The sequence below is a fragment of the Nicotiana sylvestris genome, chromosome 10 (genome assembly GCF_000393655.2).
Source record: "Nicotiana sylvestris chromosome 10, ASM39365v2, whole genome shotgun sequence".
In the NCBI taxonomy this organism is placed as follows: domain Eukaryota; kingdom Viridiplantae; phylum Streptophyta; class Magnoliopsida; order Solanales; family Solanaceae; genus Nicotiana; species Nicotiana sylvestris.
Window position 1 is genome coordinate 14,174,638 of NC_091066.1, and position 17,010 is coordinate 14,191,647.

A 17,010-nucleotide genomic window follows, 5' to 3' on the forward strand; every position below is an offset into this window, starting at 1 on the left:
TGAGATACTTACCACTGGGAGCAATAACGACATGGAGCTCATGGAACATCAATCAATATTGCCAACTCCAGAACAATGTCTGAGAGAAATTAGAGATAAGTTACAGAGAAGCTATATAGGAGCTTACAAATATTAGTATGATAATTTGTAATATTTGTATGTGAGAATTATATTTGTATGTGAGATTTGAAAGTTCTATTAATAAAATAAAAGGCTCTAAGCGCTGAATTTTTTTTATGAATTGTCTTACACTTTTACTTAGTTACTTAATAGCTTGAAATTATATTAAATAAATTATAACTCTATTATAATTACTAGAATATTTTATTACAAGTCTTTTGTTTTAGTATTTTCTAATTCTTTAATAAGTTAAAAAACTAGTCGTTGCAAACTTTAAATACTTAGTCATTGTCAAAAAACTAACCGTTGCCAAACTTAATGCTTAAATATTTTTTTTTTGAAAACAGCCCACTTAAGGCCCGCCATCCCGTCCCATCCCGTTTGTTATCAGGATGGGATGGGCCTACCATTTCATCCTGTTTATCCCGTCCGGTTTCGTCCCGTCTCGCCACCGTCCCGCTAAATGTCGTCCCGTCCCGTCCCGTTAATTTTATCACGTCTCGTCCCATCCTGTTGGACATCCATAAGGTCAACCAATGAAGTGAATACATAGATTGGGACTGGGACTGGAACGCCAGCCAACACCCAAAATCTATAATTTTCTCCAAGTATGTAACCAAACCAACAATGTTAAAGCAATAAGAAACTTACGTTTATCAGCACACCTTTTTCGTGTTAAGGTTATGTTCGGCCCCGCTCGAGAAAATACCTACTGGCCCTCAACCGCGATTTAATGAAAGATTATGTTCGACCTCGCTCGAAAAAATACCTACCGGCCCTCGGCCATGCCGCGATTTAATGAAAGTTATGTTCTACCCCACTCAAACAAACACATACCGACCCTCGGCCGCGATTTAATGAAAGATTATGTTCAACTCCGCTGGAACAAACACCTATGGCCCTCGGCCACAATTTAATGAAAGGTTATGTTCGACCCCGCTCGAACAAACAGCTACCGGCCCTCGGCCGCGATTTGATGAAAGGTCATGCTCGACCTCTCTCAATCAAACACCTACCAGCCCTCGACTGCGATTTAATGAAAGTTTATGTTTGACCCAGCTTGAACAAATACCTACTGGCCTTAGTTCGTGATTTAATGAAAGGTTATATTCGACCTCGCTCGAACAAATACCTATCGGCCCTCGGCCACATCTCAACAAAGAAATAAAAATATACATATGTAGAGAATATAAACCACAAGAATAGGAGAAGATGCAAGGAACATATGATATTTCATATGCTTAAACTATTTACAAAAGGCTCGTGAAGACACCCACAAAAATACACGAAAGGTCAAAAAGAAAACTACTGGTTACCGCCATTACGACCTTCAACATCCTCGCCAACTCTATCTTCAACATGATTGCCACCCTGACCACCAACTCCCTCGCCACCTCGACCTACAGTGCCTTTGCCATCCTCGCCCGAAGGGTATATGGAATCATACCAAGCCTCGTCCTCAAGGCAATCCATACCATCCTCATTGCCCTCATCTTCCTCACCAGTATGAGGAGTAACCGGATCATAACCATACGTAATTCGAGCCTCGCAAGCTTTGATATGAGCACCCTCAAAATCTGCAACAGAAACAGAGCCCAATACATGCAGCTCGCAAGCACATCCACCCAGGCATCGGCATGAATCCACTATTCGTATAAGTCACAAGGAATTTTAGGAAAGCTGGAAGTTGCAGATGAAGAGGGCAATTCAAGTAATTTAGCATTCTCAACCTCCAAAGCTGCTACTCGATCGTAAAGATCAGAGATCTCTTTCTCCAACTCTTCAATCCTCTAATCGAGCCACTCTTCTTTGAGCCTTGACATTGCTAAATCACTTTCACGCTCGGAACGGAGAGTCCGAATCACCACCTTAAGAGAATCCACCTTCCTCAAAGCCTCCAATCGAGCGTACCCCTCCTTCTCTAGTTCCTCTGTCTTCTCGGCGATCTTGCCACTAAGAGCCTCTGCCCTGAATTGACACTCCTCAAGCTGGTCTCCCAACAAGACCACCTGAGCTTGAAGATCACTGCATTGGGCTTCGACCCCCTTGCTGAGCTTGTGCTTTTCCTCTTGTCTCCTCAACATCCCCTCCAAGACATTGCATTTTCTCACTATCCGCACCAGCTCCTCGCCTCTGGCCTTCCAGTCGTCCCTTAGTTGGCGCATATTGCCGATTTTGTGGAGCCGACACCGAAGATCTCTGCTCCTTACTAGAATTCTTAATCTCCAGGACGACCGTCACAAAATGAATAAAGTTAGAACCTACAAAAAAACCTAAGGAAAATAATGGATAGCAAATGTACTTACCCGAAGGGCGAGGCCGACAATGTTATAATACAAGGCGTTGTCATCTATAGTCTTGAGGGCCGTACCCTCAACTTCAGAACAAAGAGGAACAAGTGAAGGGATAATCTTCTCGGTATCCACAAGAAGGTTATGGTCCATCGGGATCGATATAGTCCTCGAGCCCCTTTCCAACCTCACTTCAAGTTGAGTAAACCCCTCGTCAATCATTCTCAACTTATCTACATCCATATCGAAGTTAGATCCGATATTCTCATCAATGACGGCCTTCCCCCTACCATCAGTCGAGGAAGGCACGTCCAATGTGACCCCGGAAGATGAGGCCCCTCCACGCCTCGAGAGAACATGGTCGTAATTGCTTACCATGCCTTCGGTCGGTTCCCCCATAGGACACACACTCGTTTCCTCCAAACAAGGATCCTCAAGAATTGCCTCTTGGCTATCTCCGATATGCACTGTGGACATTTCCCGAAGGACAAAGCCACTATCTCCTATGATGACGGCTGTCGGTCTCTCACTGCCGACGTCCATAGCCCTCCTCTTACGTGGCATCAAACCACCATCCTCATGCGAATCAATAGTAGGAGCAGAGGCTGTAGAAGGAATGGACATGGTCTATCGAGTTACGGTAGCCGAGGTCAAGACCAGAACGGAAGAGGCAGTGGCCGTAACAAGAGCCGAAGTCGAGAAGGCAGCAACCGCCCTACGAAAAGAAGGCACTGGTGCACGGCTCCTCCGAGAGCCTCTAACTAAGAAAAAGACAATACTAAGTCAACAAAATGAATCTGCATACAATAAGAACGGAGTGACCACGACCAAAGATAGGAAATTATCAGTTGAAGGGAGAGCATGCCCGAATTTCTTGAAGAAACTTGGCCAATAACGAATTCCCACGATGTGAGGGAGGAGTTGCTCGACCCAGTCAGAAATATAAGGGGCCAGAGAAGGAGGCTGATTGTTAGCTACAAAAGGGAAAACAAAATAAATCATCATCAATCAAAGTTCGAAATTAGAAGAAAAAAATAGAAGGAAATACGACACTCGCGAGTGTAGTTCCAAGCTTCGGGAAAGCCGTCGACCTTGGCCATGATGTCCTCGGTCCTGATAAAGAAGAAGTTAAGCCAAAACTAATGGTTAGCTTTGTCGTCCATCTTCACCAACAAGCACTTGCCTCCCCGATGGCGAAGGTTCAACATCGTTCCCCTGTAAAAGCTAGGGGCAAATAGGTGTATCAAATGTCGTAGTGTCTGTTCAACCCCGCTAGCTCGGCGAATTTGGTAAACATCTTTATTATCTTGTAGACATATGGTGCAAGCTGATATGGGCAAACACTATAGTGGCGACAAAATTCCTCTACTAGCGAGAGGAAAGGAAGAGAATAGCTGATGAGAAAGGGATAGGAATAGAGGGCGCAGTACCAGGGCGGTGTACCTGTACCACATCCTATTTGGCCGGGATCAACTCAACATGGCTAGGGAGGCCAAATTTAACCTTCAATTCCGCAAATTCTTTGGGCATCATCAGTGATTTAAAAGTTTGAGGCGCACCATCCGGTACTTTGGTAACGTCGGATCTGGAATCGGGATTATGTGGGATCATCTCCTCCACTAATGGAAATGTTTCATCCTCAGCAATGGCAGAAGCACCTTCCCCATGAGAGGGAAACGCCACTGTCGGGGGGGGGGGAAGGGGGGGCACACGACTTCCCTCACCAGACTCAGAAGGTACATTAGACATAGATTGATGTGGGAAAGAGAGGTGTTAAACGAGGAATAGTTAAGAATAATATAAATCACTTGCACAGAGAAGAGAAGTTCGAAGCAAGAAGAGAGCAAGTGAAAAGTATGGGATTTCGAAACAACAGAAAATTTAAACTTCAAAATCGCGTCCAAATACCTCTATTTATAAAGGTCTTGGTACCAAAACCAAAAATGGCTCATCATTACTGGCTCGAGAATCGAAGAGAAAAGGTCTAATTAGAGATCACACGTGAAACGAAGCAACGCATCGGGAATATGCATCATAATGACATATGACATCATGACTCATGGATAACATAACTCCAGTAAATCGCCCGGAAAAATCGATGCATTTGAAATGTGCGACCCACGTAAGGCCACGCTGCCAATTCGCCGCAACCATCACGACCCGCATAGCTCGCTCGATTGTTTTAACCACAAAGAACAAGACCCGCTCTTCCAACCCGCCTAAAGTCGATCTCAATAAACGGAGGGTCTAATTGTATGGATCAAAATCTATCTTTAGAATATTTAAGTCATGATAGTACTAGGGGAAGAGTTCTCAAGTCGTCGTTTGTCGAAATGACCCAAGAATCGGCAAAGTCTGTAGATAATGAGTCAACAAAGGCTGAAGTCGAGGAGTCAACAAGGGTCGAGTACTTTTGACAGAATTATAACAACTAGTTTCAAGATAAGACATTAAAGAATACACTTTGACTTGAGAAAGAGAATCAGATCTCATTGCTAATATAAAAACATCACATTTTCACTGAAATTCTTGTCTATACTTTTCCACTTGATCCGAGAATAACTCAAATATTCAAAGGATATTCCATCAGTCATCATTTTTAGAAAGAACATTCACTTACTCCATTCAATCTTGGGTGACTCATTGCTTTATTTACTCAACTGTTATTTGTTGCTATTCGTTGATATTGAATGCTACATTATTGCCTTTAATTTCTGGAATATTTATTGCATGTTGCCGCCATTATTCGAATATATTTTCATAGTATTTGTTGCTTCTTTGGAGAACTCCATCTTAGAGATATTATTGTTAACTAAGATTAACTTTCATTTACATAAATTTAATTATTTGAACCAAGATCTGTATTTTTTGGTCAGCGACCCCTCTCTTTACTATACAGGTCTATACACTCGACGTTGACACAAAAATTAAACAATTAAATCTTAACAGTTAAAATTTAAAGTGAGAATGCATGCCATTTAACCATGATTAAATGAGAAATGTATTTATGAAAGATATGTGTCTAACCATAAGTTAACGAATGTGATTAGATAAAACTCATAAACTTATGAGCATTGAACTCAAACATAAGTAAACAACAACAACAACAACAACAACAACAACAACGACCCAGTATAATCCCACAAGTGGGGTCTGGGGAGGGTAATATGTACGCAGACCTTACCTCTACCCCGAAGGGTAGAGAGGCTGTTTCCAGGAGACCCTCGGCTCAAAAAAGCAATAGGAGATGATATATTAGTACCATAAAAATGCGTAATAAAAATAACAACAATATATAAGAGATATGAAATATGAAATACAGAATATGAAATACGAAATACGAAATAGATGGCTGGTATAGTACAACTAGAAGGTAAAGCCCTGCAATCAATAGACGATCAATGACATTCCTAGTCTAACTCCTAACTGGATAGTCTCACTCTATTGTGCTGTAGAAATATTCACACTCTCCCCTAACCTACAACCTTAATGCTCGACCTCCATAATTCCCTATCAAGGGCCATGTCCTCAGTAATCCTAAGTCGCGCCATGTCCTGTCTGATCACCTCTCCCCAATACTTCTTAGGTCTTCCTCTACCTCTCCGCGTGCCCACTACAGCCAGTCGCTCACACCTCCTCACCGGTGCATCAGTGCTCCTCCTCTGAATGTGCCCGAACCATCTGAGTCTTACTTCCCGCATCTTGTCCTCCATGGGGGCCACACCCACCTTCTCTCGAATATCTTCATTCCTAATCTTATCCATCCTTGTATGCCCGCACATCCACCTCAACATCCTCATCTCTGCTACTTTCATCTTCTGGATGTGTGAGTTCTTTACCGGCCAACATTCAGTTCCATACAACATGGCAGGCCTAACCACTGCTCTATAAAACTTACCTTTTAGTAACGGTGGCACTTTCTTGTCACACAAAGACTCCCGACGCTAACCTCCACTTCATCCACCCCACCCCTATACGGTGTGTGACATCCTCGTCAATCTCCCCGATCCCCTGAATAACCGATCCAAGGTACTTGAAACTACCTCTCTTGGGAATGACTTGAGAGTCAAGCCTCACTTCAACTCCCGCTTCCATCGGCTCAACTCCAAATTTGCACTCGAGTAAACATAAGTAAAGAACAAAATAAATTCAATACGTGTGTACAATAAGTTGAATTTAGACTTGGTATGGACAAGGCCAATGTTTCAAGTACCACAAAAGCATTGTACCTTAAGACAAATGGCACTGAACAACCCATTCCAAGCAAAATATCAAAATGCATAATCCACCAGCCAATTTCAATATCACAGCACCATTTTCTTCTCTAACATAAGAATTAAAATTTTCTAATAAATCCAAAGTCCTTGTAAATATAAGGACCGAAACAGAGCCTTGAAATATAGCCGTTAAAACTGTAGCAACCATGTGGACACCGTACCACTTGTTAGAACTCGCTAAGGCAACAATCGCTGCACTGGCGATTGTCAGCGCATGGAGGAGAATGAAAAGGCCGCCATAGAGGGACGGGATTAACCGGAGGGAGAGAGTAAGGAAGACGCAACTAGACGCTGCTCCTAAGAGAATATAATTTGTAAAGAGGAATATTTTGTGAGTTCTATGATGATCAGAGTGAGATTCGGTTTCTCTAAAATCTGAAGTGGTGATTGATAGACCCATTGGTTTGAATTTGTGATCTGTGTATGAAGAATCTAAAAATTTGTATGAAGAATATAATGCATATAATTTGAAGTTGTGAGGATTAAATACTATTTGACAATCAGACCGTTAAGTAAAAGATTAACGGCTAGTTGAAAAAAAATGGGATGAGGGGGAGGTAAATGGATCTAGATCTAGTAAATATATTTGGATATTGCAACTTGGCCAGTACAAAGACAATTTGTTTTTCTCGGACATATACAAGATTGGCCACAGATTCACAGCTTGTTTGGATGGTTGAATTGTATAGTACTATATCGTTTTGTGTATATAATGTTTGAATAGATTGTATCGTTTGATGTTACTTCATAATATTCACACTAACACTATAAAGAATAAACTTGCAATATTTCAAAGAAAAAGTAAGATACGAGGTAGAATTATTATATAAAAAGGTAAGGTAACGTATAAAATAGAGTTATTTAATAATAAGAATGGCAAGGTGAGAGGAAAAAATAAGGTAATGATGCCACCACACCAAATCGGTTGTTAGTTATATAACGTGACATTTTTCATCACTACGTAACGATAGATTTAACAATACAATACAATAAAATTTAAGTAATAATCAAAACAAATATTGTATTTAAAGTAACAATACGATACAATACAATAGGTAACATTTAACAAGATATTAAATTTAAATTGTTCAATCATTTGGCACTTTAATAGTAGAATTGACACCATGTAGCCACTCTAAAAGGCTACTATTTAGGAATTAGCCAGTACGTCTTGAATTTCAATTTTTCAGGACAAAGTGTCCGGAATTGTTTTGAAGTCAAGATTTTTAGTTTAAAATTTAAGGACAAAATAAGTTAATCTCTAAATAGCATCCCTAAAATTTTGATTTTCGGATATTCTGCCCGCCCGGCTCATGGACACCTTTAGGCTGCTCCTGTATTCCAATTTCTTGCACTGGTTACATATTTAACAGATTAGGTACGTATATCTGAATATGAATCCACAATATAAGAGAGTGTTAGAAATTCACTTGAATTTTTGTGTGTGTACAGAATGTAATAAAGTCCCATAACGAATAAATGTACATTTGTATTGTAAAGTATATGTGTATAAAATCTTTTAGGCGCAAAACAGTTGTTTACACGCATTCCTTCAATCTCTTCTGCTTGTTAACATCAATATGTTCGATAACAAGCCGTGCTTCCTCCTCTGTACCAGGGACAACATTCCTAATTTTTAAACCATTTTTTAGTGAATCCGAGCAAACGGTGAAGGTGAAGTAGAAATTGTTCGAAACCTGTCAAACGAATCAGAGAAATAATAAATAAATTAATTAGCTGAACCTTGCCACATAAAGTGAAACGGAGGGAATATTAACGAGTAAATTCCGCATATCTGGGAAAGATGCTCACCTCACTGGAAAGATGTTCCGGCTGTGTAACATGAGCTACCACTTCCACATTAATCAGAGGCCAAGATGAATTTTCGAGTTCTGTATACAAAACACATGATTTGAGCTGGAGGAAATCTCCAACATCTACCTGCATCAGCAGATTTGAGACTTAATTTTAAGCATTTTATTTATATATCAGTATCCTACAAATCCACTATAATCTCACACCGTGGGATCTGGAGAGGGCCGGTAAACAAATACAAAAAGTAATAATTTATGCACTTACAGGTTTCAAGAAATCAACACAGTCAACTTCCACAAAGCAAGGTGTACTTCCAGCAAATGAATAAGCTGTTGCATAAGCCAATTCAAAAGCTTTCCTCATTAGGAAACCTCCAAATATTTGACCATGAATGTTTCTTTGCTCAGGTTGGCAAATCAAAGAATTTTGAAGACAAGTTTCCTTTATTAGAATGCTGTCTCTATCTAACAAAGCTTCAGCCAACAATTTATTTATCAGCCTATTTCCATTGTCTCCATTTGTGTCCATCTTCTGTTGTTCTCTTTTCTCCTTTCTCATTTTGTTTCTCTCCTCTGCTTCTTTCCAAAGAAGTTTTTCTTTTTCAGTTTCAGGTAAAATCGCGTTGATTCGAGCTGATTTTCCAGTCATAGGGTCTCTGGCCACAAATGTGAAGTTTGCTGTAAGAGCAACTGACTCTGTGGTATTGCATGTTTCTGCAGGAAAATGATCTGTTGAAGATATAATTAAGTAAATAGAAAGTGTGAATTCCCTAACAATTTTAAAATTTTAGATCACACGATCACACAATTCAACATGGTTTCATAAGAGTACGCGAAAGTCTTGAATTCGAGTCTTACTGTACAAATTAGACATATAAAATTTCACGCACTTGGTATATGAAAAAAAAAAAATCAAGCTCATACCTGAGGACAGGGGCGGATCTACTGTAGAGATTACAGATTCACGTGAATGCAGTAACCTTTGCATAGACTTTGTATTTGTACTAAAAACTCATTAAAAGTATAAGAATATTTGGCTTGGAACCCAGTACTTTGGTCCAGTTATCATGTATATTAACTTGAGATCGTTGTTGGAACCCATAAACTTAAAATTCTAGAATCACCTCTGCCTGAGGAAACGTATTGAAAACATAATTACAAGGAGAAAATTGTGGGTTATGCAAAGGTACCTGGTGTAGATTGTATCACTTCAAGTTGAATTTCCAAAGATGAAGATCCAACCCATATAACAGCCCCTTCTATAGTGAGATCAGTGTCAATACGAATAGATCTTTTCAGAATCATCTTCTCCATAGATGCAGTCACCAGTTTTATGGACCTAGCGCTTCCATCATTAGAGGAACAATGCTGTTTTGCAAAAAAGAGACAGAATATCATGAGTACGATACTTCAGAAACAGGGCATTTAATTTCTTAGTGCATTAAATTAAAGAAAATAAACAGCAATATGGTCAAGGATGAGGTAGAAGGGGAGCATTGGTAAATTTGTATCGGTGTGACTTATAGATCACGGGGTTCGAATCATGGAATCAACCACTAATCCTTAGATCAGGGTAGGCTGCCTTTATCTGACTCCTTGAGGTGTGGCCCTTCCCTCGACCCTACGTGAATGCGAAATACTTCGTGCATCGGGCTGTCCTTTTATGGTCAAGGATGAGGTAAGTATACTCTAATTACCTAATTTATCATTTAATATTATAAGTCAATACTTCTTTTGTTTTAATTTATGTGAATCTTTTCGTAGTACGAGGGTCAAATTGATTAATTTTTCATTGTGAATTTGGAGATAGACAACATCAACAATATACTTGGTGTAATCCCACATAATGGGTCTAGGGAGGGTAGTGTGTATACAAACCTTACCCCTATATTGTGGAGGTAGAGATACTGTTTCCAATAGACCCTAGCTCAAAATAAAATTCGAAGAAAGAATTTTCATCATTTAAAAATAAAATTACATAAAAGGAACTATAAGTCACAACACTAAACAATTCAAAATAATTAAAGAGTATTTGCATAAAACATAGTCAAAGAAAAGTTTGTTCGACTCCCAAGAGGTATATTTTTACAGACATAGAAATATCATAAAATATTTAATACCACAACTTCAAAATGTATTTTTGATAAAAGTTTCTCTTGCTTTCTTAATCGACGTGTCTATAAAAATGATAGGAATAGTGACGATATTGGTTTATATTTAGTCAACAATGACATGCCAATTGGAAGAGTTGGTGGAAAGAGTTGGTGTGGATGCTAGGAGAAAGCTTCCTCCTTTGATGTCACCCATGACATCAAGAGGAGGTAGTTTGATGTCACCAATGACATCAAGAGGAGGTCTTTACCTCTATAAATAGATGCACTCCTTCATTTGTAGAAACCATCCCAAAAATAATACAACACATTGTAGTGAGTAGAGAGTTAAGAGAGAAATTCTCTCAAGTGTAATTGGGAACTCTCCCCTTCCTTTGTTAATATTAAAAAGGCAACTGTTCTCTAGTGGACGTAGGATTATTTTGATCTGAACCACGTTAAATCTTGTGTTCTTTCTTTTACGTTTCCACTAACAATTGGTATCAGAGCAACATGATTCTTTAACGATCCAAGGAGAAAGAACAAGCAAAGATGAGTTCCATGAAGTTTGAAATTGATAGATTCAGTGGACGCAACAACTTCAATATCTGGAAGATCCAGATGATGGCGTTATTGCGGAGGGAAGGTTCAATCCATGCTATTGACAGAAAGTATCCTAAGGATATATCAGCTCCCGACAAGGAGAAGATTGAAGGGGATGCATTGAGTGCAATCCAACTATCCCTTGTACCTAACGTGCTTTGAGAAGTGAGTACGGGTACCGAAGAGACGACCAAACAGTTATGGGAAAAGCTAGAAGGGCTATACCAAGACCGATCAATGACAACAAGGATGTTGTTACAACGACGTCTTCACACATTTAAGATGGGGTCAGGTACTTCGTTACAAGATCATTTAGATGCGTTCAATAAACTTGTCATGAACTTACAGATTGCAGGAATTAAAAAGGAGGAGGAGACGCTTGCATGTGCTTTGCTATTTTTATTGACTTCAGGATATCGTGATATTGAGAATTCAATGATGTATAGCAAGGAGCCTATCAAGCTTGAGCTAGTGCGGCAGACACTTAACTCTAGTGATGTGCGGAGGCACATTGAAAGAGATAGAGATGACCAGGCAAGTGGGCTCTTTGTGAGAGGCCAGACTAGCCAACAGGGAAAGAGCAAATCAAAGCACAGATCAAAGTCTCGTGTGAACAAGAAGAATACAGTGTATTGGGGTTGTGGCAAGAAGGGGCACTTTGAACGAGACTGCCCAATGTCAAAGTCCAAGGAAAAGGCGAGTGCATCCACAGTTGAACAGGTACATGATTTTGATAATGATTATGTACTAACAACATCGTGTAATAATAATAGTAGTTATGGAAACAAATGGGTGTTAGACTCTGCTTGCACTCTGCATATGACGTTCCGAAAAGACTGGTTTAGCAGCTATGAGAAAAGTGGAGGAACCGTAGTAATGGGCAATAATGCAACTTGTGCAATAGTTGGCATTGGCTCAGTTCGGGTTCGCTGCCATGATGGAGTCGTGAGGACTATTACACAAGTCCGTCATGTTCCTGATCTGAAGAAGAATTTGATCTCCCTGAGTACTCTGGATGAACAAGGCTACAGGTACATGAGCGAAGCAGGAACTATAAAGGTGACTAAAGGTTCTTTAGTCATGCTGAAAGGCAAGCTGGAGAACGGCCTTTACACATTGGCCGGAAGCACCATTGTTGGCTCTGCAAATGCATCTACAGTGCAGTTATCTAATGATGACAAGGCAAGACTATGGCACATGAGACTGGGTCATATGAGCGCACGTGGACTGGAGATGTTGAGCAATCGTAACCTTTTGGAAGGTGAGAAGATCAACACACTTGACTTCTGTGAGCATTGCGTTCTAGGGAAGCAAAAGAAGGTCAGCTTCAGCACTGGCAAACTCAAGACAAGAGGAGTGCTAGACTACATCCATTCAGATTTATGGGGTCCCTCTAAACTTCCATCGAAGGGCAAAAAGAGGTATCTTCTCACTTTTATTGATGATTTCTCACGAAAGGTTTGGGTGCATTTTTTGAAGGCAAAAAGTGATGCTTTTGAAGCATTTAAAGAGTGGAAGATTTTGGTTGAAAATCAAATGGAGCGGAAAATCAAGTATCTTCGCACAGACAATGGCTTGGAGTTTTGCAATGAAGAGTTTAATGAATTCTGCAAGGTTCATGGGATCTCAAGACATAGGACTGTCAGGCATACCCCACAGCAGAATGGAGTTGCCGAGAGAATGAACAGAACTCTTCTTGAAAAGGCTCGTTGTATGCTCCTACAAGCCAAAATGTCCAAAGTATTTTGGGCTGAAGCAGTTCACACTGCTGCTCATATTGTCAATCGATCTCCAGCATCGGCAATTGACTTTAAGACTCCGAATGAGGTATGGTCAGGTGAACCCTCTAACTATTCATACTTACGAGTATTTGGGTGTCCAGCTTATTATCACGTTAATGAAGGAAAGCTTGAACCAAGGGCTAAGAAGGCCATATTCGTAGGGTATGTGGATGGAGTAAAAGGGTACAAACTTTGGTGTTTGTCTTTACTCAAATTTATAGTTAGTAGAGATGTCACCTTTGATGAATCCTCTATACTTGATCCCCGTAAAGTTTCCGTGGAGTTTTCAGGAAACAAGAACGACGAGCAGGTGGAGCTTCCGGTGGAGCTTGCCAAGGAAAAGGATCAAGAGACTCAGGTTAAAGATGAGTCAGAAGATGTAGACCTTGAAGAACTTGATGTCAATGAACCATACACAATTGCAAAGAGGAGGGAGAAGAGGCAAACACGAGAACCGGAATGCCTTATGGATCAAGCAAACTTGATTGCATATGCGTTCGTAGCTGCACAAGAAGAGATTAAGGATCTGGAGCCCTCCTCGTATATTGAAGCAACTTCTTGCAAGGATGTTGTACAATGGCGGTTAGCCATGACTGAAGAGATGGAGTCTCTTCACAAGAATCAGACATGGGTCTTAGTGAAAAGACAAAAGGGGAAGAGGACAGTTGGATGCAAGTGGGTCTACCGAAAGAAAGAGGGAATTCCTGAAGTGGAAGATGCTAGGTTCAAGGCGAGATTGGTTGCAAAAGGATTCAGTCAGAAGGAGGGAATTGACTACAATGAGATTTTCTCTCCAGTCGTGAAGCATAGCTCAATTCGCGTGCTACTAGCATTGGTTGCCCAATTTGACTTGGAGCTTCAACAGCTTGATGTCAAAACTGCTTTCTTACACGGTGATCTAGAAGAGACAATCTATATGGATCAGCCTGAAGGTTTCCTAGCTGAGGGAAAAGAAGATCACGTATGCCAACTAAAGAAGTCTTTGTATGGTTTGAAGCAATCCCCTAGACAGTGGTACAAGAGGTTTGATGCATTCATGACTACACATGAATTCTCAAGGAGTGCATTTGATAGCTGTGTGTATCACAAGAAGATGTCTGGTAACTCAATGATTTATTTACTGTTGTATGTTGATGATATGCTTATTGCTGCTAACAACATTACAGAGATAAATGCTTTGAAGAAACTGTTGAGAGGAATTTGACATGAAGGATTTAGGAGCTGCAAAGAAAATCCTTGGTATGGAGATTTCAAGAGAAGACGAGTGTTGTACATCTTTCTCAGAAGAGGTATATTGAAAGGGTTCTCAAGAGATTCAATATGCATACGTGCAAGCTTGTAAGTACACCATTAGCTCCTCATTTTAAACTTTCAGAGTTACAAATGCCTCAGTCCGAGGATGAGGTGGAGCATATGTCAAAGATTCCTTATGCCAGTGCAGTTGGTAGCATTATGTATGCTATGGTATGCACACGTCCAGATATTGCTCAATCTGTAAGTGTGGTAAGTAGATACATGTCCAGCCCAGGAAAGAGGCATTGGGAAGCTGTCAAGTGGATATTGAGATATCTCAAAGGAGCTTCTGGTGTTGGTCTGACCTTTCGAAAAAGTGGTGGAGGTATTTCAATTCTCGGTTATGTAGATTCTGACTATGCAGGAGATCTTGACAGAAGAAGGTCCACAACTGGATACATCTTTACCCTCGTTGGCAGTGCCGTTAGTTGGAAGTCGACTCTGCAGTCGATTGCCGCTTTGTCTACGACAGAAGCAGAATACATGGCAGCAGCGGAGGCGGTGAAGGAAGCTATCTGGTTGAAAGGTTTAGTAGCGGAATTGAGTTTGGTTCAGCTGGAATCAACTCTTAGATGTGATAGTCAGAGTGCTATTCATCTAATGAAAAATCAGAGATTTCATGAGCGCACTAAACACATTGATGTCAGATTTCATTTTATTCGAGATGTTGTTGAAGAGGGAACTATCAAGGTCGTGAAGGTTATCACAGACGATAATGCTGCAGATATGTTGACCAAGATAGTCCCACTCGCTAAGTTTGCACACTGCAAGGACTTGGCGGGGGTGTGCATCAACTGATGCAACTCCGAAGAGAACAGTTGTTAGGTGGAGGTGGTATGTTCAACAATGGTTTGATTCTTCTTGTTTCTTACAACGGGGTTGCCCAGTAAGCTTAGAAGTTTTGGCCAGAGTTGTTCACACGCACGCTCGAAACGCAAACCAAGGTGGAGATTGAAAATGTTGGTTTATGTTTAGTCAACAATGGCATGCCAATTGGAAGAGTTGGTGGAAAGAGTTGGTGTGGATGCTAGGAGGAAGCTTCCTCCTTTGATGTCACCCATGACATCAAGAGGAGGTAGTTTGATGTCACCAATGACATCAAGAGGAGGTCTTTACCTCTATAAATAGATGCACTCCTTCATTTGTAGAAACCATCCCAAAAATAATACAACACATTGTAGTGAGTAGAGAGTTAAGAGAGAAATTCTCTCAAGTGTAATTGGGAACTCTCCCCTTCCTTTGTTAATATTAAAAAGACAACTGTTCTCTCGTGGACGTATGATTATTTTGATCCGAACCACGTTAAATCTTGTGTTCTTTCTTTTACGTTTCCGCTAACAAATAGAATACATGAATGAATTATAAGAAGCATAACTATACCTTATAGGAAATGGTTGCGGCCAAAGCATCCAGGTCTTCTACCAATTTTCCAATCCTAATCTCATTCCTGGGATTTCTATATCGCTCCCGAAGTTCATAATCAGAAGAAAATTTGAATAAAACACTAGTCCTACTCCTCAACGGTGTTTTAGCAATCAAATCATTTTGAAGAGACTGAGCAACTGCAGATATTGATGGCCTTCCAAAAATACTCGATCTCGCTTCCCACATTGCGTTTTTCACAGGCGAATGATGCATAAACAACAATAAACTATTTGGTTCTCGAATCGATGAACCAGTTGAGCCTTCAACTGGTGGTTCAGCTGAAATATTGCTATTGGTATTCGCATTACGACCTGTTAATTGCTTTTCTGGTGATACGAACGTATTTAAGTAATTGTCGTTAGATGAACCAAGAAAGTGAGCAAACTTAGATTTTTTCTTTCGGAGTAAGTTTGGACATGAAGTAATATCGCCATTCAACTCCTTAACGAAATTCTTCGTTTCGGAGTTGTATGATTGTGAAGTGGAAAAATAAGAAATGAGTGTATAGAGTGAAGCATTTTCTTCATACTTGAGAAAGTTGAAATGAAAATTAAGAGATGACGGTTTGAAGAAATGGTGACAAACTGGTTTTGTTGGAGGTTTCATCTAGTAAAAGAAAATAAAAACCAATTAGGAAGATGATAGAAGCTTATAAATTGGAGGAAATTAATCTTAGTTTAGGGAATTGTGGGTTTCGAGATTACTAAGCTTAAATAAGAAGGAAAGAAAATATGGAGATACAATTAAATGGAGAAATTAATGATACTGTTGTATTTATAAATGATACTATGGCAGATTAGAATGCTGATGTGACAGCTAACAATAACTGTTGTAACTGTAATTCAGAGGAATACAGCTGTGTGGCTATATTAAATCACATGTGACTTTTTTTTTATTTCAAAAATTTGGACCATTTGTCGATTTGTGTCCGTCATCCTTAGCATGCTAATCTTTTCTATACCGTTCTAATAATCAATCTGACTAATTTTATGTCCTCCAGCTGTGTGGGGATGCTTCTGTGTGTGGGCAAAACTCAAGATTAATGTTTAATGTTTTTTATATTTATTTAATTCTCTGAAATTCAGATTTAGTTCAGATTTAGATTTTGTCCAAATTATAACAACCTAACTAGCATGTTGGGTATGGAAAAACATGGGTGTTACTATCTTAGATATTTTCAGGATCTTTTTAATGATTTAGTTGAGCTTTGAATTTTTTTTCGCTACGGTTAAGGAGTTATAAATAAAATATGAAATAGGAGTAGTATTTTCATATTTAACTCGTACTACTGATACTCTAAAACCTCAACATTATCA

The 17,010-nt window shown here is 39.8% G+C and overlaps 2 protein-coding genes across 4 annotated transcripts; both read right to left on the bottom strand.

The window, feature by feature from the left end:
• Nucleotides 1-6,366: 6,366 nt before the first annotated feature.
• On the bottom strand, nucleotides 6,367-7,099 carry LOC138880496 (uncharacterized). Its single transcript, XM_070160746.1, has one exon. It carries the CDS (start codon nucleotides 7,086-7,088, stop codon nucleotides 6,642-6,644), a length of 447 nt encoding a protein of 148 aa, XP_070016847.1. The 5' UTR covers nucleotides 7,089-7,099; the 3' UTR covers nucleotides 6,367-6,641.
• Nucleotides 7,100-8,073: 974 nt separating this feature from the next.
• On the bottom strand, nucleotides 8,074-16,441 carry LOC104248036 (acyl-coenzyme A thioesterase 2, chloroplastic-like). Of its 3 annotated transcripts, none has more exons than XM_070160748.1 (5): nucleotides 15,650-16,440; nucleotides 9,693-9,870; nucleotides 8,768-9,216; nucleotides 8,501-8,629; nucleotides 8,074-8,385 (listed from the first exon to the last, which is right to left on the bottom strand). In XM_070160748.1, exons 1-5 carry the CDS (start codon nucleotides 16,298-16,300, stop codon nucleotides 8,227-8,229), a joined length of 1,566 nt encoding a protein of 521 aa, XP_070016849.1. In that variant the 5' UTR covers nucleotides 16,301-16,440; the 3' UTR covers nucleotides 8,074-8,226. The 3 variants fall into 3 exon arrangements, 2 of the variants coding, with proteins under 2 accessions (XP_070016849.1, XP_070016848.1); XM_070160747.1 differs by having other exon boundaries at nucleotides 8,768-9,231; XR_011403196.1 differs by having other exon boundaries at nucleotides 8,297-8,385; nucleotides 8,501-8,625; nucleotides 8,768-9,231; nucleotides 15,650-16,441.
• Nucleotides 16,442-17,010: the final 569 nt, after the last annotated feature.

Bases quoted from the DNA above. Each gene is read 5' to 3' on its own strand.
- LOC138880496 (XM_070160746.1), bottom strand. From the start codon at position 7,088: ATGGGTCTATCAATCACCACTTCAGATTTTAGAGAAACCGAATCTCAC.
- LOC104248036 (XM_070160747.1), bottom strand. From the start codon at position 16,300: ATGAAACCTCCAACAAAACCAGTTTGTCACCATTTCTTCAAACCGTCA. The intron at 9,871-15,649 runs GTATAGTTATGC...TTTGCAAAACAG, and splicing joins CCGCAACCATTTCCTATAAG to CATTGTTCCTCTAATGATGG. The intron at 8,386-8,500 runs GTGAGCATCTTT...TTCGTTTGACAG, and splicing joins CGGAACATCTTTCCAGTGAG to GTTTCGAACAATTTCTACTT.